Raw genomic sequence first — 21,882 nt, 5'->3', positions numbered from 1 at the left:
AAGCACACTCTCTGCCATTTACAGGATGTCACACATGCCAAGAAACTTGCTCCTGCTTCTAAGAAAGGTTCAGGTGCACTGGGTCAGGACAATAAGCCATTGTTTGCCTGATGTTCCCCTCAGAAAGGGGCTGAAGAATACCAAGTACTTCTTGGGTTTACATCAAAGCAAAGAGGGGAGGGAAGACAGAGAAGGTCAGATTTACCTCTCGGCCCACACTGCCCTTGTGTGGCTGTCTCCTGTGGCCCAGTGTGTGAACTGGCTCTGAGGCGCTCTCCCAGAAAAACTCCATGGTGATACCATGATACCCACGCGCAATTACCGCCTCCCTTGAGTTAGCAGGGATTGAGCCTATACTTTCCGAAGCCTTAAATACAAGTCCCTAATGGGACCTTATTAACCACTTAGCTAATAAGCACTTCGTGCCGCTGAGCTTTTGTGCAATCCTGACTTAAGGAACAATTACAGAATCACGCCTAGGGCTGTAAGGTTGCTGGCAGGTGTCACCAGAGCCATGCATGTGCTCACAGACTTGCTTCGTTATTCTGCCAGGACAGGGCCCTGTCCAGGTCACCTGGCCATGTGACCTAGGATGAAGACAAAACCTGGTCTTTCAGTATGGCCCAAAAAGACTCCTTTCTCCCAGCTGCAATCACAGCCCCAGCCCATTGCCACGGCTTTCCTAAGAATAATGAAAGCACCCTTAAGGAGAGCAGCACTGGGTCTCCCACATGCCCTTCCCAACCTGATGGAAACCAATTCAGAGTCACTGGCCAATACCAAGAGGTGGACTGGACTTTCTGCAGAGGTCACAAGGAGATCCGTGATGGAGCACTCATCTCAAGGGGTGAGGGGGGTGTCCCCTGAAGCCCACCCCAAAGACCAGTGTGGAGGCAGACATCGCCCTGAGGATTACGGGTTCTCTTCCGTTTCTTGGCAACAGGAGGCCTTACTGGCTCCAGCAGAGTGAGGACATGACCAGCCAGACGAGTGCTAGCTCTCTTCTCCTCAAACCATCAGTGGTAAACGACCAGGTTTTGCTTAAAACAACACAAAACAAAAAAACTCTAGTCTGTTGTGACCTGGTATTTCTGGACACAATAAACGTGAAGTACTGGAAACAGGACCACACACCTGGTTGTGTGGCAATGTCAGTTTGCTCTCCGAGTGTCTAACGCTCACTCTCACTTGCTGTGCTCATTGGGTCACAGACCAGTGCCTGCCCATGGACCACACTTTTGAGTAGCATTGCTCTAACCAACCAAGCTCTTGGGATCCTAAGACAGAGTCAATTTGTAGAGAAACTTCCAGAAAACTCATCCTGGTATTGACCTCAGAGTGAGATCCAGGGGTTCTCAGCAAGGAGATTAATGCTTTAAAAGGCAGGCCCTATATGTTGCTGCGGAGGACTGGGCAAGAGGGGAGCTTGTAATTGGGAGAGTTTGTTTAGATTTAGCCAAAAATGATCCCGTCCCAGTCACTAGTTTTTAAAGAACTGGTTATTCTGGAGGGCCACGGGGCTGCTTTTGCAAACCTTAATGTATCTTTCAATATTCTTGTAATTTTGAAGACTTGGAGTATTTCCTACTACCCTCTTCGCCCTTTCGAATTCTAATTATTTTTTAGTTAATTAGAACAAGCTGGAATGGCTGGACATGCCTGGTGGGCCATTATCTCACATTATATTAGATTAATCTCACATACACCATTTTCCTTCTGTGAGCCTCAGCTTCCTCAACTGTAAAATGGGGAGACCCCACCATCCTCGCAGGGCTGCAAAAAATGGTCACCATAGAATCCAGGCCACACCTCACATGGTGTGGGGCTCCCACGAAACACTCTGCAGGGAGTTAATGAGTTCAAAGCACCACCACTGGCATGGCTTTACATTTCCACGTTCTAGAACTCTTTCCCTTTCTTAGATGGCCCTCACTCTGGGAAACTCTAGGTCACTTGGGTTCCCTCCTCTGCACGAGCAAGAATAATATGGCCTACTCAGAATGAGCACATTGGCGTCTCTTCGATGAGTCAACCCAGATTCAAACATGGTGACATAACTGTCATCCCCAGCACCACCCCAGAGGCTGCAGATGGCTGGATCCCCACAAGCAGGCACTTCTGAGGCAATCCTGGCACTCTGAGCTCAGAGGTGACCACTAGTCCCTGGCTACATGTTGGAACCTTTCTCACCCAGCTCCGAGCTGGCCCAGCTCCCTTCTGGTTTGCACTCCCTGATGTCATGACTGTGTTTTACTCAACTCTGCACTCCTGGCACAGGGCATTTGCTCTGAATGAAGGAGGAAGCAGGTTCCTGGGCCCATCTGTGTCCAAACAATGCTAACTTCCCCCTTGGGCCTGGAACTCAGCTAAGAATACCAGGTGTCTGGCCTGCTATAAGCATCATGGACTCACACAGCTCAGGCAGGATAAGGGTGGAGGTTCTAGGACCTCAAAGCTGAGGGCTCACAGGAAGGGGAGGTTTCGACAGGCAGGGCCAGAGGAGGCCTCCTGGGCCCATTGGGGCCAAAATTCCCCTCTAAGGAGTCCCTGGGGGAGAAACATCATAGGACAGGCTGTGGGTCTGGGTGCCCAGTGATATGCTCAGGGCAAGAACAAGAGAGGGCAAGGATTGAAACCACCTTGTTTGAGGGGGTCCAGAAATGACATCCTCAGAGTTGAGACTCGGGCAGGCCTTTGGGCTGTGACCTCCCCATAGGTGCCCACGTCTGCATCTGTGTCTCCTGGCGCCAGGCACTGTGCTATGGTCATACGTGTGTGGCCCTCAGAGCCTTGCGAGGTGGGTCTCATAATCCCCCTTCGCAGATGGGACAGCTGAGGTTCAGAGAGGCTCTAACTCACCTGAGGCCGCACTGTTCTTAAGTGGCTGGGATGGAAATGGAAATCTGAAGGTGACTTCTTTGCCTTTAGAAAGAGAGGAATCAACATGCATTTCAGATTCATAAATCTCATTTAGATTTCTTCTGGAAAATTCTCTTCCTCTGGAGAAAGAGCACGTTTACTGGACACTTCAGGCAATCTACCTTTGCCAGGTTACTGCATCATTCCTGTCACTCTCAGGGCCAGCTGCTGTCACCTGCAGTCTATAGGTTGGGGGACTGAGGCGCTGGGAGGTCCACCAACTCCTCCAAGGTCACATGGTGAGTCCTCGGTGCTCTGACTCTAAGCCCATGCTCTTCTCCCTAGAGCACCCTGCTTCCCTGACACACACCAGCATGCTGCAAATTAAAATCCCCCAGGCTGGGATGTGCACAGGACACCTCCAAAGGCAGTCCTATCCCAGGAACAAAGAGAAGGACGAGGAGGTTGGGGGCAGCCTTGAGATCTATCCTTGCATCAAATGAAAGGAAGACATTGTGCCCGGCCAAGACTTACATAGGTTTCCTCTAATGTGCAAATCTCTCCCATAAGCCCTGCAAATCCAGTTTTAAAACAAACACCTCCAGGTAGAAAAAGCTCCTTTTGTAATGCACATTGTTCTTCTGATCCAGAAAGACAAACCACAGCACCCCACCCTCCTTGCTCCTTGGCACAAACATTCAGCCACCATCTTGTTCCTGCAAGAGCTCACCAGCCTTGACAAATGGCTAGCAGCCATGCCAGGTGCCAAATCGACAGCGGCTCCCTGCTTGAAAAAAGGAGTTAACTGATGGTTGATAGGGGGTCATAACACTACAGGAGGGCTGGTTTGACGGGAGGGACGAGTTGAATGAGTGCTGTAGACATACGATTGGACATGATCCCCAGCTGGCTCTTTGAAAGACAAGACCCTGGTGAAGATCTAGACCCTAAATGAGAGGACCTCAATATGCCCTGTGACCCTTCAGGCCAAACTCCCAGCAGCATCGCTGAATCTTAGAGCAAATGCCCAGCTGAGACGGCCGTCTGAAGGCATAGCCCTGGCCACATCTCTCGGAACGGGTGACCCAAGTCTGCACCCCTGTAACACGTGGTCCTCACCCGGGTTTGGCTAGGTCTGTTCCCACATGGGGTGGGGGTGGGGGGTTTATCCCTGGATCCTCAGAATTGGACTGTAGGGCTCTAGGGCAGGAATAGAGACATGCTGCCTGTCTCAAGTTTGCCAAGGACTAAACATCAGTTTCCAAGTGCATTTTCCTTCCTCTGGCTTCCCTGAATGGAGCTGAGCTTGGGCCCCTGGGCAATGACAGCAGCACATGATCACCTGGAAAGAAGCACTGCTCCAGGCTCTCTCCAAAGGAGAGGCTCCCAGAGCTGCTTTAGGACTGAATGAAGTTTGTCCCCAGGTTGTCACTGACTTTAAGGGACAGCCAGTTCTCTCTGAGGGGGAGGCTGTCGCTCTGCCAGATTCTGCATGCACAAAACCCAGTGCTGAATTAGGGGTAGGGTGGGGTCCAGGAGGGGGAGGGAGATTGGTGGTGGGGGATGGGGAGACTGCAGGGCCACTGGCAATATCCTCTCTGAGGCTGCCTAACACTGGAAACTCACTACTCGTTCCTGTCCACAATGGCTTCACAGTGAGAGCTGGATGGTGCTGTGAACGTTCAGTCCAAACTAAGTCCTTTTTACAAACAGAGAGACTAAGGCACAAAGAGTGACTTGCCCCCTGTCCCAGGGTGGCCCTAAGAGATCTCCACTCACTCCCAGCCTCACTGGGAGAGGCCCAATTACACCATCACCTGATGGCCAAGGCTGGCTAAGGAGATGGGATAAGAAAAACAGGGGGTGGCTGTCCCACCACAACCTAGTAGAAATAAGGAGCAAAGCTGTAGCGGGGAGCAGAGGGTCTGGGACTGGCCAGCCCACAGCCCACCCCATTTGCAGCTTTCGGCGCACCTGGGTGTGGCGCTCTCCACGGCTATAGCCTCGGAGCTGGTGTGTCTGACAAGGCCTCCCATTCATGCTCGGCCGCTGTGGTACAGAACACTGGGCTGGGGGCAGGAGGCCTCCTTGCCCCTTTATGTTCCTACCTGTGGCTCTCCTCCTGCTCAGTACTCTTTCCTAGGAGGCATGTTCCCCCCACAACCGCATTTAACATTGTTTCCCCAACATGCCAGCTCCCAGCTACCTGCTACAATTTTTCCATAGGAAGTATATCTTGTCTTTTGATGTATTATATAATTTACCTACACATTACGTTATCGTTGATTGTTAATTTCCACCCACTGGGATACAAGCCTCATCAGGGAAGGAACGTAACTCCAGATCACTGATGGACATCCCAAGGGCCTAAGCTCCTGACACTGAGCCGTCTGTGGTTTAATAAATGTTTGTGGAATGGCCAAATGATCACTTGCTGGCTCGCTTAATGCGTGACATTGTTTAAAGGCTGCTTGCGGAGCCCGATGGAGGAGCAGCTGAGGACCTCAGTGGAGCGTGATGGTGATGGAGCAATGCCTCCTGACAAGAAGTGTCTCTGTCAGACCCTGGTGGCCTGCATGAGCCTGGGCAGACTGCCTGATGCCAGCGCCCGGAGCTCGAACGCCTACTGGAAACCAAGTCAGGGAACTTGGGAAGTGTGGAGGCATTTCTTGCCCCAGCTCTGCCCTCAAGCCAGGCCACCCTGAGCATGAAAGAACGGCAGAGGCTAGAGGGGACGCTGACCAGGGCCAGCCAGGGGTCTGGGCAGGAGAGAAGCATGGTGCGGGCCCAGGTGCCCAGCCAGGAGCTCGAGCCGCTGCCTATCTGTGCCCAGGCACCCGGGCCCCTTCTCATCCGGTCAAGGGCACCGTAACAGGAAGCACCCCCCAGGGGAGGTTCCTCTCCCAAGCTGGGCAAAATGGCTTCTCTGGAGCTTTGGTGATGACGATGACAAAAATGCCAGTCCCCACCGAGACAGCTCGCTGCCACATGAGCCAGGAATCACTCTCTTGCTGATGAGAAAATACAGAAGCCCAGACAGGTCAGGTTGCTGGTCTGTGCTTCAGCCTAACGGCACGGAAGCAACCGCGCAGTAACTGTGATGGGCGACACTCAGCCCTGCGCGCCGAGGTAAGCCTGGGGAGCGAGACAGACCGGTGTGCTCGGAGGGGCACAGTTTGCGAGGAAGAGACCAAAACCCACTTCCCGAGCAACAGCTGACGAAGTGGGCTTCACATTCGTTTTCGGGCTCATCCAGTCGGGGGCCAAGCTTCCTGGAGACCAGCCCTCTCCCACCCCAGCCTGGTAGTGTTCTCAGCATACTTGGTAACAGGAGGACAGTGGAAACCATGAAAAGTGCTCCAGAAACCCGATTTAAAAATTGTTCTCGAGTTGCATTTCATGATCTACTTAAAGGTAGCGTCTCCCCTCCTCCCCTCCTCTGAGCCAACCCTGCCCTGCTACCCGAGTCATCCTCCTAGAACACAGAGCAGTGGCTTCAGTGGCTCTAAGAGGGCAGAATGAAACTCCTTAACATGAAGAGTGGACTGACTTCCACCCTCATCCTCCACACTCCCCTAAATACTTTTATTCCCACAGCAAGTTGCACCAGAATCTTCTTTCTGCTCACACAAGCCCTGTCTGCCTTCCTTTGCACATGCCAGACCTTTCTAGAACCTTTGCCCTTTCCCTTCCATGGAACCTTTGACACTTGGTTCCCATATTGTCTCCTCTGCGAATCCCTTCCAGGCTTCTCCCCGCTGGGTTCCTATAAACTTGCCCTTTATATCTTTCAGAATTAAGGGATAGTATTGAAAAGCAGTAGATTCGCCATGTGAGACCGCCATCTTGTTAGGTCAAAAACAGCCAAAAACTGGCAATCTCCTATGTAAAATGTGTTCATTTCTAAGCTAATGTGCTGTTTGTCCTCCAAAGTGGAGTAAGAGAGCTGTGCCACCGTCCTCCTTGTGTCAGCATCTGGCACATGGCAGCATACCGTGGGTGCCCAATTAATGCTTGCTGGATGAACAGCACGGTTGGACACTTTTTTTGTGTTCGCCTGTTCCACTTTGTTGCTTGCTCCAACACAGAAACCACCGAATCCAGGACTGCTGTAAAGGATCGCATTTTCATCGCAGCCAAAGCAGCCAAAGCAAGCTCCAGATGCTTGTCTACGCAGGTCAAGCAGAGCATGAGAACATCTCAGGACATGCAGGGAGTGGGGGAAGCTAATTGCTCAGGACGACTACCTTTCTGGCAGGAGAAACAGAGTCAACAGTCGATGGAGAGGAAGTAGCAGCTGGATCGGGAGACGGAAGACAGGAGGGAGAAGCCGGAGGGTGAGTGAGAGACAGGCCTTTAGAAAGTAGTTTATTCTGCACAGAACAGAAACAGAGCAAACGGTGATTATGCCTGGGAAGTGCACAGTGATGCGCGCCTCCACCGTGCAGCCCCATGCCTATGCATTCAGGGAGGGGGAAAGAAATCCAGGGCTGTGTCTCAGGACGGAAGAGAAGCCTCTGTCTTGGGAGCCCAGCAGGGCTGTCTGGCTCCCAGATATACGCGCTCTGTGACAACCGTCCCAGCTCTGTCATCCCAGCAAAGCAGCCGGCGCAGACCCGTCCTGCTCCCGCGGACGTGTGCCGCAGAGCTCTTGCTCTGGAGCTTGCTGTGAAGGAGCTGCGAACTTAGGAAAGGAGAAGCCCGGGCCACTGCGGGCCAGATGGCCACAGCAGGCGCCTCTATGGCCCCCTGGGACCCAGAAAGGACCTGGATGCAAAACTTCCTTCCCAGGACGACCCTGCCCGTTAGCAGAGGACACAGGTCAGGAGGAGACTGAGTGAAAGCAGCAGAGGAGTTCTGCTCTAGAGACCAGGCTTGCTGGAAGCAAGGGAGCCCCGTACACACACACATGGACTGTGGCACCTCACCAACGCCTCCCTCTCCTTGCCACGCACTGCCTCTTCTTTTTAGCCAGTTTCTAGGTCATTACCTGGCCTGGAGAGGGCTGTGCTTGCCATTCTAAGGCAAAGGCATTCTGCTTGGCTGATGCTGCATTTTGGAAAAGCAGAGCAGAGGTTACAGCCTGTGGTTGGCTCATCACTCAGGATTTCCCTGCTCAGGGCCGCGGAGAGACCTCCATAGTGCCTCGAAACATCATGCTTTCACTTTAAGCCACTGTGATGTGACGCCTGCAACCGACCAGCTTTCCTTCTTTGTGTTGCCTCTTAGGAAGCTCGGCCCCTACTCAGGCCTGTCTAGGATCTAACAGCATAGGTTTCTGCCCGTCACGTTTTCCTTTGACCTGAGCCTACGTTACCACCCTGGTCTCCCTTTGTCATGACTGATCCAGTATTTCTGCGTCTGCTCATCTGAGTCTCTTTTAGATGCCAGCCTAAATTCCTTAGTGGCTTGAAAAGTCCATAGCCCCTCTGGCCAGAAAAGGAGGAGGGAGGAGGAAATGAAGCTCCGGAGACGGACTTGTGCCCACTCGGCTAGATGGGCAACATCTGGGTTCCTGGGGGCTCTGAAAGCCCCGTGTTTACCTGCGGGAAATCCCCGTGTCCAAACATGGAGGCAAGGTGAGCCGCCTTCTCCTTAATGTTCTTTTTGTGAAATTCCCTGTTGGCCAAGTTCTGAGCCCTCTTCTGCAGGCAAGGAGAGAGAGGGGAAAGAGAGAGAGATAGTGACAGACGATGGTGGTTGCCTCCAGGAGAGCGGCGGGATGGGACAGGAGACAGGGGGTGAACAGAACAAGAAGGAACCCACCCGGGGCAGAGGACGCAGAGGAGGGAAGGAAGGCACCCCAACACGGGCAGAGGCAGGGCCACGAGCGGGGCTTTCACCTGGAGAATCTTGTCCTCCACTTGCTGCAGCCGCCGCAGCACCCCGGAAAGGGCCAGGGCTCCCTGGCAGGCAGGAGGCAGGCCGGCAGGGGCTTCGGGCCCACCCAGCTGCAGGTCAGACTTGGCTCTGGCTCTCCAGGGCCTGCTCGGGCACCCGCCGCCAGCAGACACTTGCTTTAGCTCTCGGAGCACGTGCCCCGTCACAACCACCGAGGGGAACTGGGAGAAAAGGAAAGTCAAGCTTCCTTCCCGACTGTGCCCCATTCATACACCCCCCTGCCGTGAGCCCTCCCCCAGGAGGACCTGGGACAAAGGGCATAGCAGGGGTCACTGTGAGTCAGAGGCCCTGCTAACTTCAGAAATGTCCACCACCTGCCATCCTCATTAACGATTCACGGTCTCGGGCCTCACCCCAGACCCACTGGGTCAAAACCTGTATAAGCCCAGTCTCGGTCCTAGCTGCACACAGAAGTCACCTAGGGCACTTAGAAAAAGTCACCCAAGTTTGGGCCCAGCCCCCGGAGAGTCTGGTTTAACTGGTCTGGGGGTGGGTACCAGATGGTGGTATTTTTTTAAAAAGCTCTCTAGATGATTCTTCTACGCACCCAGGCCTAACGTCACTGGCATATACCCTCACTGACCTCGCGCAGCCTCCACGCACGGAAGCAACACCAACCTCCTGCTGCTGGCTAGACGTTTCTGAACACCGTGCTCAAGAACAGTGATTCTGCTCAACACCAAACCCGGAGATGCGGCTGGGAGAGGCCACGGCCGCCAGCTGCCTCCCTGGTCCAGGCCGGTCCTCATGTGTTCAGGCACCCGGAGGAGGCCTTCACCACACCCTGGCCTTACCCCTTCAGTGGTGTGCAGCAACTGGCCCCCTGAGCTCATTTCACCATCCCTGCCACTTGTCCATCTATTTAGAAGTCCCTTATCCAAGTGGCCTGCAAACAACGCTAAGTGTCCCGGGCATCCCCCAAATACCCCATGGGGTGCAGCCTGTTCCCCCAAGCAAGTAAAGCATCACGAGCACAGCAGTTGGGCAGATGACACTCTGGACTGGCACGTATTTCAAGAGGCTGCAGACCTGGTTATTCCTACCTATAAGGGTGGTCACCTCGAGTTCTGTCTGCCTTCCCAGAGAAGCTACAGTCAGCCCTACCTGGGGCACACAGACAGCACTGAGCCCACCCCTCTGGATCAAAGTCCCCTCTGACTTCACCAAGACGGGGTCCACTGGAAGGAGCCCTACCTGCCTTTTCAGAGGAGGTGATGGGCTGGGTGTGGGCTCCTCCGGCCTGGGGCAGCGAGAGTTAACAGGTGGGCCAGAGGAAGGGCGCAGGACAGGCTTACCTATCCCTGAGACACGGCATTCCTGGGAGGAGGAAGGTGAGTCCGAAAAAGCAGCCACAAGAAACATGAAGGAAAAGGTGAGTGAGACACTTGGAGGGAGGAGAGGAAGGGAGGCGGGCAGAGAGAGTTTGCAAGTGCAGAGAGAGCAGTGGGCTGAGCTCCCGCGAGCCAGGCCCAGCAGGGAACTTGAACCCTGGTTCTCTGTCCGTGTGAACAGCAAGTCCTGGAGTCCCCCTCCCTTGGACAACGTGTAAATCCCAGGGAGGCCTTGCTTTTGGCTCAGACCTGGGGCACCAGGCCTGCGCTGCCAGAGCCTATGCCAAGCCCAGGTGGCCAGCCCTGAAGTCCTCCTGGAAATGGCAAAGTCTCCTGCACATGACATGACAGGGATGCTACATTCCTTCTGGTGGAAGAGACCCCCCAAATGACACTTGGGGACCTCTAGGGGCCAAGCCTCCAGAAGGGGCAATTGAGAAAAAAGTCACAAGTCTCAGGGAAATGGCCCCCTTCTAACAAAACTTGGCTTCCTGGGGAAGGCCAGTTTGTCCAGGAGGGGCAGGCCCCACCATCAGGACCGGGCACATTACTTATGACTGCCAGAGACGCTAACGAACCAAGGGTCTGTCCTCCTCCTGAGAGGAGCCCAATTCTGTTAGACGACAGGCGTTCTCCAAAAAAGAACCAAACCCCTTGTCCCAAGCTTTTGTACTTTGACAGTGGCATTCCAAAGGATTCCAGGGGAGCAGAAGGAACCACGCAGCAGACCGTGGAGTCAGAGTCTGACAGCAATCTAGTGCGCAGCCTGCCCCACAGTACTCTGCCTCCCTCAGCCTCCCAGCCGCCCTGACCGGACACCACGGCCCTCCCGACCTGACCCGGGAGAACACAGAGGAGAGGACATCAGAGAACACGTGGGAGGTTGGTTCCCATTGAGCTGAGAGCTGTGACTCAGTTTCCCCTGGGGAACACAGGTCTTCTCACGCTGGACTCAGACTCCCAGGCAGCCAGCATCTCTAAAGCTGACGCTGCACCATCTCTAAGATGGCTGCAAATCAAGTCATGGTTACAAGGCAAAACCAAATTCTGCATTTCTTCTCCAGGGCAGAACAGGCATCAGCAACTGCGGTCCGCGGGCCGAAGCTAGCCTGCTGCCTGTGTCTGTACACTAAGTTTTGTTGGCACGCAGCCACGCAACTAGCTGGGGTACTATCCATGGCCGCCTTCACGCTACAACGGCAGAGGGGAGTAGTTGCCAGAGAGACAGGGGGCTCCCGAAGCCTCATATCTTTGCTATGGCCTAAATGTGCTATCTGGTCCTTCTTGGAAAAGTCGGCTGACTCCCGATCTGGAAGGAGCCCCCGTCTCACCTGAGCCAGGCCTGGCTGGCATACCTGAAATCCACCACTAGCCTGCACGTTTCTGCTGGCTTCTCAGCAGGTGCTGGTCACCAGGAAGGCAGGTCCAGTGGGCACCTGACGGGACTCACCTGCCTCGGGAGCGAGGGGTTCCGAGAGCTCTCTTCGAACTTGGCCAGCAGCTGGCTTGCCATGGACTTGACTTTGTTCTGGCCTCCCCCTTCTCTCCCGTTGCCACCCTCTGGACTGGAGCGCAGGCCGCGGCTGGGATAGGCTGAAGGCTGCAAAGGCCAAATGAACACATTGGTTATTGGATCCCAGAACCCAGGTATCAGGAAGGGGCCCGGGGACTCGGGACACTGGAGCAGTTTCCTGAAGAAGAACGCCAGCGTCTGAGGAAGTGTGGCAGGACCAGAAGGTGAGGCCCATTGAGACGATGCTCACGTCTTCCCAAAGGACAGGCACGCCCACTTGGGAGCCAGATGGGGCTTGAAAACAGCCTCTTTCACCTCCCAGCCCAGCGACCTTGGCAATTTACTTCATTTCTCTGAAGTTTCCTCATCCGTAAAATGGGGGCATAACCCACTTTATCTGGTTGTTGCAAAAGTCAAATATAATAATGAAGTGATCAGCAAAACAGTTTTCCAAACACACCATGTATCTGCCAGAGGTGAAGAGTGGGGGGTGAAGGAAGCAAGAGGGGGTGTGTCAGGCAAGACACAGGCTTTGGGCTTCTTTCTCCTCTCTCCTTGCGCCCCACTCCCAACTTCAACACCCTGTTCTGTGGTCACTATCTTTAAAAAAAAAAACCCTTTTAATCTGGAAATAATTTTAGTGCTCGCTTCGGCAGCACATATACTAAAATCTGGAAATAATTTTAGATTTACAGAAAAGTTACACAGATAGCACACAGAGTTCCTGCATACCCTTCACCCAGATGCCCCCAACGTTAGCATCTGCAATAATCGTGGTACTGTTACCAAAACTAAGCAATGAACACTGGCACGATCCTATGAACTAAGCTAGAGACCTGATTCGGACTACTCCAGCTTCCCACCAATGTCCTTTGGGTTCCAGGACACGAGCCCAGGTCCCACATGGCATTTAGCCACGTCTTTTCAATCTCCCTCCTCCGTAAGAGTTTCTCCATCTTTCTTTGCCTTTCATGACCTTTGACAATTTGGTTAGCTATTTTGTACTGAGTCATGGTCAGTTTTCTCATGGTCAGACTAGGGCTATGGGTTTTGGAGAAGATGCCTCAAAGTTTCAGAAGTGCTTGGGTCCATGATCTCAACGTGTCTGTTGGCTGGTGAGGTGCTGGCTGTGGTCACCAGGCTGTGCTGTTTCATAAAATGGAGTTCTGTGCGAGCCTTCTTTAGCTCATCTGCTAAAAAACAGAACTTGGAAGATTACCGGCATTCACTGGTTCAACGTCTGCTCTCCTTATCAAAGGACCTGCCCTCATATGCCTCAGCAGCAAACGCCACCATCCTATTGGGCGGGCAGTCTGCTTTCCCAAGGAGGCAGTGCGTCTCCCTCACAGGAACAGATGTTCTCGGGACAACAAAGATATATTCACTTAGAAAAGTCATGGGCGCTCCTGCGTGGTTCAGTCATTACGCGGCTGCCTTCGGCTCAGGTCATGATCTCAGAGTTCTCGGATCGAGCCCCGCATCGCATCGGGCTCCCCCGCTCAGCAGGAAGCCTGCTTCTCCCTCTCTCACTCCCCCTGCTTGTGTTCCCTCTCTCGCTGCCTCTGTGTCAAATAAATAAGTAAAATCTTAAAACAAAACAAACAAAACAGAAAGAAAAGTCATGGGAAGAGGATTTCCTTTTTTGAAGATTCCCTAAGACGAGCAGCGCCGGGGAACCTTGTATGCACAGCCACTCTCTAGTACTGGACAAACAGACCAAAGAGGCACTCCCCACGTCAAAGTGGGGAATGCAACTCTGCATATCGATATAGGCTTGAGTGGAAAGGGGTGGGTTTACTGGAGTGGTCACTGTTTGCACAAGGCCAAAGTCCGCCAGGGCAGTGGGTCACCCAGACCAGAGCTTCTCAGATAGGAATCACTGCGGGGCTCTTTCAAATGCAGATTCAGATTCGTCCCTCAGGGCGCACCCTGACACTGCATCTCGAACCGACTGCTAGGTGATACTGATGCTGCTGGGTCCTGGCCCACACTCGGAGTAGCAAGAATGTGGAAAGAATTATTGCTCAGGGAAACCTGACTTCAGTAAAACAGCTGGCTCGGGTCAGCCTAGAAACATCTCAGAAGGGGCAGGTGCAACCGATTTCTTCCCACGCTCGGACTCCTGTGCTGCCAGCAACAGAGAGAGCACAGACACTCCCTCAAAGAAGCCACGGATGAAAGGCAGAAGCAGGTTTCCACCTAGACGTCATGCATCACAGGGAAACTTCCAGGGAGGACGCACAGGCAAATCACAGGCACTTACAGTGAGAGCCAACACCCCATAACCGGGAAAGCCTGTTCCCCACCCTGTTCATCAGCTTTTGCTTCCTCCTCTCAGCTATCTCCCTATTCACTGGCTTCTTGCTCACACTAGCACCAAGACATGGAGAAGCGACTGCTCTTGAAGGGATCGAAGAAGTTCTAGAAAAGGTTTGGACAAAGGTGATTTGAACTCATTGGATAAAATGTGTTTGTGCACATTTTAAGACGTGAACTGAACTCCGTTCAGGGTTTTGTTATCAGAGCGTCCCTTTGCCCCTTCCAGAAAATGGGGTAAGCAACAGGCAGCTTCCTCACACCCCTAGGTTGGGCCTTATAGCTCTATTTGTTACGAAGGTCACTTTTTTGAGAACCTGTGTCTGGAGAGAGATTCGTGCCTCGTTTTGACAAAGTAGTCTGTAATTTTCTGCTTTCACCAGAAGGTGGCACTTGTGGGCACCGGGACATTTGCCTTAAAGGCAAGTGCAGAAAACAAAAGGTAGAAACTGGCTAGGGGACAACAGGGACTGCCTGTACCTGGTTACTACTTCCTGCTAATAGTGATGCTGTATTGATTAGCACAGGTGCCAGACAGCATGCTCGGCACATTATAGTTGCCCTCTTATTTAATCTTCAAAAATCCTGCAAAAAGTTGCCTGCATTTCAAACGTATCATCTGCCTTTCACAGACGTGAGCCACAGTCTGGGAGGCTCCGTTTCTCCAGGTGACACAGCTAGGAAGCAGCAGAGGAAGGAGCAGAGCTGATGGTCTCTCCATCAAGCCACACTTGGAACCGAGTGGCTCACGAGAGAGGAAAGGAGGAAGGCCAACACTGTGGCTGCTGGCCGTCAATCAGCCTGTTTAATGGACGCTGTGTGCACGAACCTCATCCAGGTTGTTGAAGACTTTCCGCCTCCGTTTGTTCATGTCGCTGTCTTCAGTCTGGGTGTCCACCTGCAGCGGCCAAGAAAGCATGGTGAGCTCAGGGCCAGCGAGGTCTGCGTTTCCACCAGCCGCCCTGAAGCCATAGGGCGGGCCCTGCGCCAGCCCTGGGGATGCCACCCTGCCCGCAAACAGCTGCCAGGCCAGGAGACAGACGGACACGGTTCACCCTGTACTGTGACAAATGGGATCACAGAGTTCTGTTCAGAGGAGGGAGCCTTACTGACCCTGGCAGGGGGGCGGGGGGTGTTCTGTCACAGGAGGTGAAATCACATCCCCAAAGATCATTCTGAAACATCCCAAAGCACAAAGAATCCCCGTGACACGGGCAGGGCAGGGACTCTCTCTGTGGTCGATGTGACCCTGGGCTCCGAGCAGTCACAGCCAGGCCTGCTGCTGCCACTCGGCACGTTGCCATAAGGAGACCCCTTCCTGCAAGGAGCTGCCACTGCTCACTTCACAGGTGGGGATTCTCGGGGCTCAGAGCAGCTGTCCAGGGATTTGATGGCAAATTACATCTGCCATTTGGTCACCGTTGGAAATGCCAGTAAACCGTATTTTATCAACTTCAAGGGAGCATCAGATATGGTCTAAAAACTATGGTGATCATACAGCTCTGTGTGCCCAGGCGCGTTCTGATTCATTGTCTCCCCAGCAGAATTATTTATAGTGCTCCCTTCCATTCTCCAAAGTATCCTGGTTAGACAACAAATACATGGATGTCCTACCAATAAGCCCTTCCAGCCTACTTTCTGCTCCCTGAATCTGAACACTGAAATCTGGAGAGCCCCACTCTACACAAGCCCACTGCAGTGACCCAGCAAGGGTCACCAAAGGGCACACGCAATGTCAGTCTTGTCTCCCGCAGGGGATGGGCGGGGCTGCACAGAAGGAGTGAGGCTGTGGGGAGGCACTCGGCGCCTCCTCTGCGCCCTGCCAGGTGGGTCTATCCTGCCACTGGGGTTACACCTGTCTACCTACCCATGTCCAGTATTTCCGCCATGAGCACTTTGCTGCAGATAGCTTTGCTTCAAGCACTTTTGCCACAAGCATTTTTACCATGCAATTCATTGGATATAAAGCAATTTTGCTGTAACACATACAAAGATAATGGGCTAACAGTTTGGTTTCATCAGCTGACTGACAGCTTGGTTTCATTTCTCCCCTGGCACAGTACTCCTGTTTTTATATTATATAAACCTTAGCCCTCATGATGGTCTATACAGTGGTGCAGAGTTTTGAACCCACATTTCCCATAGAACTTTGGGATGTCTATTGACGGACACGTGACAATATCCAAGTGCAAACAACACGCGGAAGGTGTTCACAAGGCAATATAAAGCTCAGTCACAAATACGCATCCTCATATTTGGTCTCCCATCCAAGTACTAACCAGGGGCGACCCTGCTTAGCTTCTGAGATCAGACGAGATCAGGCGCATTCAGGGTGGTATGGCCGTAGACAGCATCCTCATATTTGGAAATGGATACCTCCTTTATTTATTTATTTATTTATTTATTTATTTATTTATTTATTTATTTATTTATTAAGAGAGAGAGTAGGAGCAGAAGGAGAGGAAGAGAGAATCTTAAGCAGGCTCCACACCCAGCACGGAGCCCAAAGCAGGACTCAATCTCAAGACCCTGAGATCATGATCTGAGCTGAAATCAAGAATCAGATGCTTAACCGACTGAGCCACCCAGGCGCCCCTGGATACCTCTCTTAATGAAGGAAGAAAGTTGAGTGAAAAAAGAAAATGTGTTATGTCAAACATGGAGAAGAATCAGTAAGCAAAAAATGTGTAATAGTATGAACCAAAGACCATGAAATGAACCCAGTTGTTGGCGCAGTGCTGCCCTGAGTCTACGCGACATATTCTGAAGGATTCAAATCTTTTGTATTTCACGATAAAGTCTTTTTAATTTTGTTATTTGTTTTTCACGTTTCAGTATGTCCTGTTTAACGAATGCCCATCTTGTGTTCCGCGTTTTTCTCATTTACAGCACACTGCCTTATGGCTAGTTACAGAGCAAAAGTGCTTGCAGCAAAGATGCTTATGGAGAGACTACTGAGCGAGACCCTACTACCGCCGGTCTCCAGCTGGGGCCTTCTCCACATGGCCAGCCCCCTGAGGGCCATGGAACCCCCACCCCCAAGCCTCCTGCACACTCAGAGCCCCCAGAGCAGGCCTTTGTCCCACTGGGCAGGCAGAGGGAAGGGCTGCTGGCCATTCTCTCCCCTCGAACCCAGCGGTACAGCCCAGTCTGCCCCACCCCTCCTACCCTTGCTGCATGCACCGCAGGAAGATTCTTTTACCTCTTGCCTGTTCTACAGTAAGAACTTGGAGCCCCCAGCACACATGACTGTGTGCCCACTTGCTCCCAGCAGAAAGTACGTGCTTCCCCTGCTTCTGTATTCCCGTCACCCCTGCCCCCTTCCCACATTTACCAGCACCTTTGACATTTTTAAAGGCATTGATATTTGTTCAAAACTTTGACCCTTCCCTTGTTCAGGCAGCACAAAACAACAGATCAAAGGGTCCTGCCTTCCCTCTAACATTTTTCTCAGCTTCTAATAAATCATCATTCTGTGAATGGAAATGATTTCAACCCAAACGCTTGGGCAAACACCAAGAGAAACAGATGACCTTATTTGCAACAATGTTGGGTCTTGGAGGCGCAGGCCATCTGGGCCCCCAGCTCCACTGCCTGTGAATGGCTTGCTGGCCACGACTGGGGCCTGAGAAAGTACAGGATGTCCTTCCCAACACGGACGCTGCATGCATAATCTTAGGGTTTTCTGTTGTTCTGTTGTTGTTTCCACCTTAAATGAAGACTTGGCTTTTCTCTCAAAGAGCAACACCTCTTATTCTCTCTTGCATTCAATAGCTCAGGGCTTGACTGTTTCAACATCAGAGCCAAGTAGATCCAAACCCAGTTGGTTAGCCACAGGCTCACAAGAAGCGCTCCTGGGAGGGAGTGTGCCCAGCACCTGAGAAGACCCCAGATCCTTCAGGGAAAATAAAAGAAGTGGGTGGGGCAACGTTCACTCCTCTAGTTCAGCCTGACCCATAGGACAATAAAACGCAGTCTCTATGAAAAGGCTGGCAACACACATACGCAAACGGTGTCTACCCTTCCCTACAGATTTCTCATGGAAGCACCGATTCTCAACCAAAGAGCGAGGGTAAAACAGAAAAGTGGAGAAAACTCAAACCTAGGGATTTACCTATTTTTTTCTTATCTGTATAGCTCTATCTGCAAGCCAATACTGCCTTAGTACCCCCATCTCCTTGCATTCTATTTTGCTCTACAAAGAATGGGGTACAAGGAGGAAGAAAATACTTATGGTGCCCAGTGAGAGAGAGAGCATGAGAATACACAAAGAGCTCACTTTCTTTTGCTCTTAATGTCTTCCTGTCTTTCCCCCTAAGAACACTTTCTTATCATGATTTCCCAAAGATCTGAAAGAGTCCATACACCAGAGGGCATTTATTAAACTAATTGGTGTCTCCATTAAAAAAAAAAAAAGATATGCATTTGTTGGTCTGATTATTTATTTGATCATTATTTATTTGATCAAGATAACCACGTCCCCATAAAGCCCGACTTCATGTGATTTTAGTCCAAAGGAAACCACCTTTATATTTAACTAGCTAGTATAGCCTAACCCTGGAGAAATTCAGAGCTGGGGCATAGGAAGAAGGATTGGCCATTGCAGGCAACAGCCTGGTTGAGTGGGAGGCAGCAGTGATATTTAGGCCAGTGACGCTGGTGAGAGAACTCTTCTCTTAGCCCGTAACAGAGTAGGAAGGAGTCATGAGTTCGAGTTCCGGCATGACTTACTTCCCAGCTGCGTGACCTTAGGAAAATCACCTAACTTCTCTGACTGCAGTTTCCTTATCTATTACTTCCTCACCTGGATATCCTATCTAGCTCACAAACTGTTGTAAGGATTAATGAAGTCACGGATGTAAAACACTTCTCATAAGGCGCTATGTAAGTGTTAGGCACTGTTACTCAGGTTAACGCTAGTTAACAGAATTAGAAAATCTGAATTCTAGTTCTGACTTTGACTTTTACCACCTGCAGGACACCGCGATTTAATCTCCCCACAGTCAAGATTCCCTTCTCTAAAACTGGGCTGAGAATACAGGCCCTGCCTTCCTCCGAAGTGAACACAAGGAGCAAAGGAGATACCTATGAAACTGTTGCACGCCGTCAGGTGCCGCCCTGATCATGGCTGCAGTGCAGAACCAAGTGTCCAATCCCGCTAGCTTGACTCATTTTCTCAGAAAACAGGCACCTGCATTGAATCGGGACTCCCGAGGGACAGGCGCGCTCATCTGCGGAGCCCTTCCCACTCGGCCGGGCCGGGGCTCAGACCTGCAGCACGCATCTGTTCCCACCGTTTTCACGGCGACGGGATGCGATGCCATGTCAATGTGATTGCAATCACTTTGCAGACAAGCAAAGGAACCTTCAGAGAGGCTCAAGCGTGTGCCAAATCCCCAGCAGACCTGAATCCATATTTGTCTGCCTGGCTTCCAATGTACTCCCATTCTGTAAGTGAGTCAGAATGCCCGGCTGTGTTGCACAGAGGACAGAGGAGAGGTCAGCCTAAAACCACGGGGGCCAGAGGGGCGGCTCGCACGCGCTGTGTTTGCGCTGCCGGGCGGCCTTGGCACCTGCGCTCTCAACTCTCCGGGACTTTCCTCACGTCTCTGAACCAAGAAGCACCAGAAACCTCATGGGGGGGTGCCTGGGTGGTGCAGTCGTTAAGCGTCTGCCTTCGGCTCAGGGCGTGATCCCAGCGTTCTGGGATCGAGCCCCACATCAGGCTTCTCTGCTGGGAGCCTGCTTCTTCCTCTCCCACTCCCCCTGCTTGTGTTCCCTCTCTCGCTGGCTGTCTCTCTGTCAAATAAATAAAAAAAAGAAAAGAAAAGAAAAGAAACCTCATGGGGAGCTATGGCTGCTGGGTGGGGGTTCTGTGAGAGCAGCTGGGGAAGGGGAGAGGAATTCAGACATTACCCCTGTAAGGGCAGCATCCTTGTTTGTCTTATTCTCTGCTCTATCCCCAGCACCGAGACGAGAACCCAGCATCAAACAGGCACTGGGTAGTCTGGATGGAGGACATGCTTCCTTACCTCATGCACCTGGCTCTTTGGAAAGTGTTTGTGTGGGAGGGGTGAGGAGAGGAGAGCTGGGCGGGCACCCTAACTGCTGAGACCAGACACCCACACGAGCCGTGCTCTGTGAACTCCACTGTTCGGCAACAGTGCTGGAGGGGAGCCTGCGTCACCATCAGCCAGCTGAGAGGACAAACACCCTGAGGCCACCACCCTGGCCTCTGGGATGGGCTTTTCACGGACAAGTGACACCTCTGTGTTGTGTTGTTCTCAAAGGAGTGGGCTCAGAATGGGGAAAACAAGCATCAGGTGCCTGAGTGTGTCCATACTGTCATATGTGCGATGAGGGCAGGGGCCATAAAACCAGCAATGACCTACATGTCGTAGGTCTAGGAGGGGACACGCGGGAGGACAGGGACCGTGTAGGTATGTTCAGATACCGCCTGAGGTCCATGGTGACAGGAGATCGGGAGTCCCCAGCAGTTTTCCCACGTCACAGCCTTTTGTGCAGATGCTTTTAGGGTCAGAGGCAGACCTCCAGAAGCGGACCGAGGGCTTTTAAAGAGGAACATATAATCCCAAAGCTCTGCTCCTTTCCCCAGGCTTGGCCCTTGGTCTTCGAAGCTAATCAGTCAACCTCAATAGTTTACCACTCACCAGAGGGACAACTCTCTTGGCAGGTTGATGGGAAGTCACATTCTCTAAAAGTAAACAAGGTCTTCTATTTTGCCTGAAGCTGATCAGTTCTGTTGGGATTTGGATGCTATCAGGGGTTAGGGATGAGACAACAATTTAACACCAACCGTGAAAACCAGGAGAGAGAGAGAGATTTTTAAGGCCGGCTCAGCAGCCTCTCCGGATTAAGATGCCGTGTTGTGAACAAACGCGGGCTTCTCAATTCCCACATCAAGACCTCCTCTGAGGGATAGTGAGGGCGGGGGGAGGGTGGGGGAGGGCTGGGGACAGAGGGGTGAGGTTGAATGCAGACGCATCTGCGTGTCCAGACGCTGGGTGTGTGCTATGGCGTACTCACGCGGGTACTCGTGGCCGAGCCTGTGTCTCTAGGCCATTGGGGCACAGGAGCGACGGCGCAGAGGGTGTGAGCCTAACTGCGCTGCCGTCTTCTGGGTGTGCCCACGGTCCATGCCCCTCCTGGGGAAACTGGACTGCACTTAGTACTCTTTGCTTGTGAGAAATGTCAAGACCAAAGAGCATTGCAAATAGGTTCCCCAAACCAAAAAGTATCCAGATAGAAGAAGACCCGAGGTCGCTGGGGAGGAGACACTCTGCATGTCGTCCGATCGCTGCACAGACGCTGAGTGAAGGACAGCGTCTGGGGTATTTTGGTGATGACTAAGGCAGAATGTGGCCCAGTGGCCTTACTAATCCACCAACCGCCCAGAGGAAGCCTTCAGTCAGTATGAGGAGAAAGAGGACAGGTAATGCCCATGCCAAGCACTTACTTCCATGACCTAATCTTTCTACCTATCCAAACAGCAAGGCAAATCCTAGACATAAATGGAGCTGTCGGGGGACTGGACTCCTCTCAGGATGGGCAGCCCCTGGGCACACATGGTTCAAACTCAGCCAGGGCCGGGCCAGACAGAGCCTGCCCACACCCCTGCATTTTCTAGCAGAGCCAGTGGGAAGTGGAGTGAGGACTTCTCAGCCCCTGGAGGGCCTGGCTGGCCTTGCTGACCATTCCCACCACGTGACCCAGGGCTGGCCAGACTGTTATAATCCCGTCATTCTGTAAACAGAGGTGTGACGAGTGAAAGGTTTAAACATTCCTCTCCAGTTTCCCCTGCTGTTCTCAGCTGTGGACTAAGTGGTGGGAGAAAGCAGGTGGATGGAGAAAGGCCTTAAATGTTTGGCTCAGAGAGTTTCCAGAAAGGCTGCCCTGGCTTGCTCGGATGAGGAAGCCCGAAGTGGGGATCCTTACAGAAAC

The 21,882-nt window shown here is 52.4% G+C and overlaps 1 protein-coding gene across 3 annotated transcripts in view; it reads right to left on the bottom strand.

The window, feature by feature from the left end:
- The window catches only part of LOC103682359 (F-actin-monooxygenase MICAL2), a 210,374-nt gene that overhangs the window by 82,485 nt on the left and 106,007 nt on the right, over nucleotides 1-21,882 (bottom strand). For 2 of the 3 annotated variants that reach the window (XM_040638820.1, XM_040638818.1), the window contains exons 15-17: nucleotides 14,750-14,818; nucleotides 11,542-11,691; nucleotides 2,860-2,922 (exon numbers count right to left, since the gene is read on the bottom strand). In XM_040638820.1, coding sequence (XP_040494754.1) covers nucleotides 2,860-2,922; nucleotides 11,542-11,691; nucleotides 14,750-14,818 — 282 coding nt within the window. The remainder of the gene's footprint in view (nucleotides 1-2,859; nucleotides 2,923-11,541; nucleotides 11,692-14,749; nucleotides 14,819-21,882) is intronic. The other variant, XM_040638819.1, reaches the window with a different exon arrangement.

This window comes from Ursus maritimus, unplaced genomic scaffold (genome assembly GCF_017311325.1).
Source record: "Ursus maritimus isolate PB19 unplaced genomic scaffold, ASM1731132v1 scaffold_23, whole genome shotgun sequence".
Lineage (NCBI taxonomy): Eukaryota > Metazoa > Chordata > Mammalia > Carnivora > Ursidae > Ursus > Ursus maritimus.
Note: the sequence above shows the minus strand (reverse complement) of the source record. Positions and strands in the feature narration are given on the sequence as shown.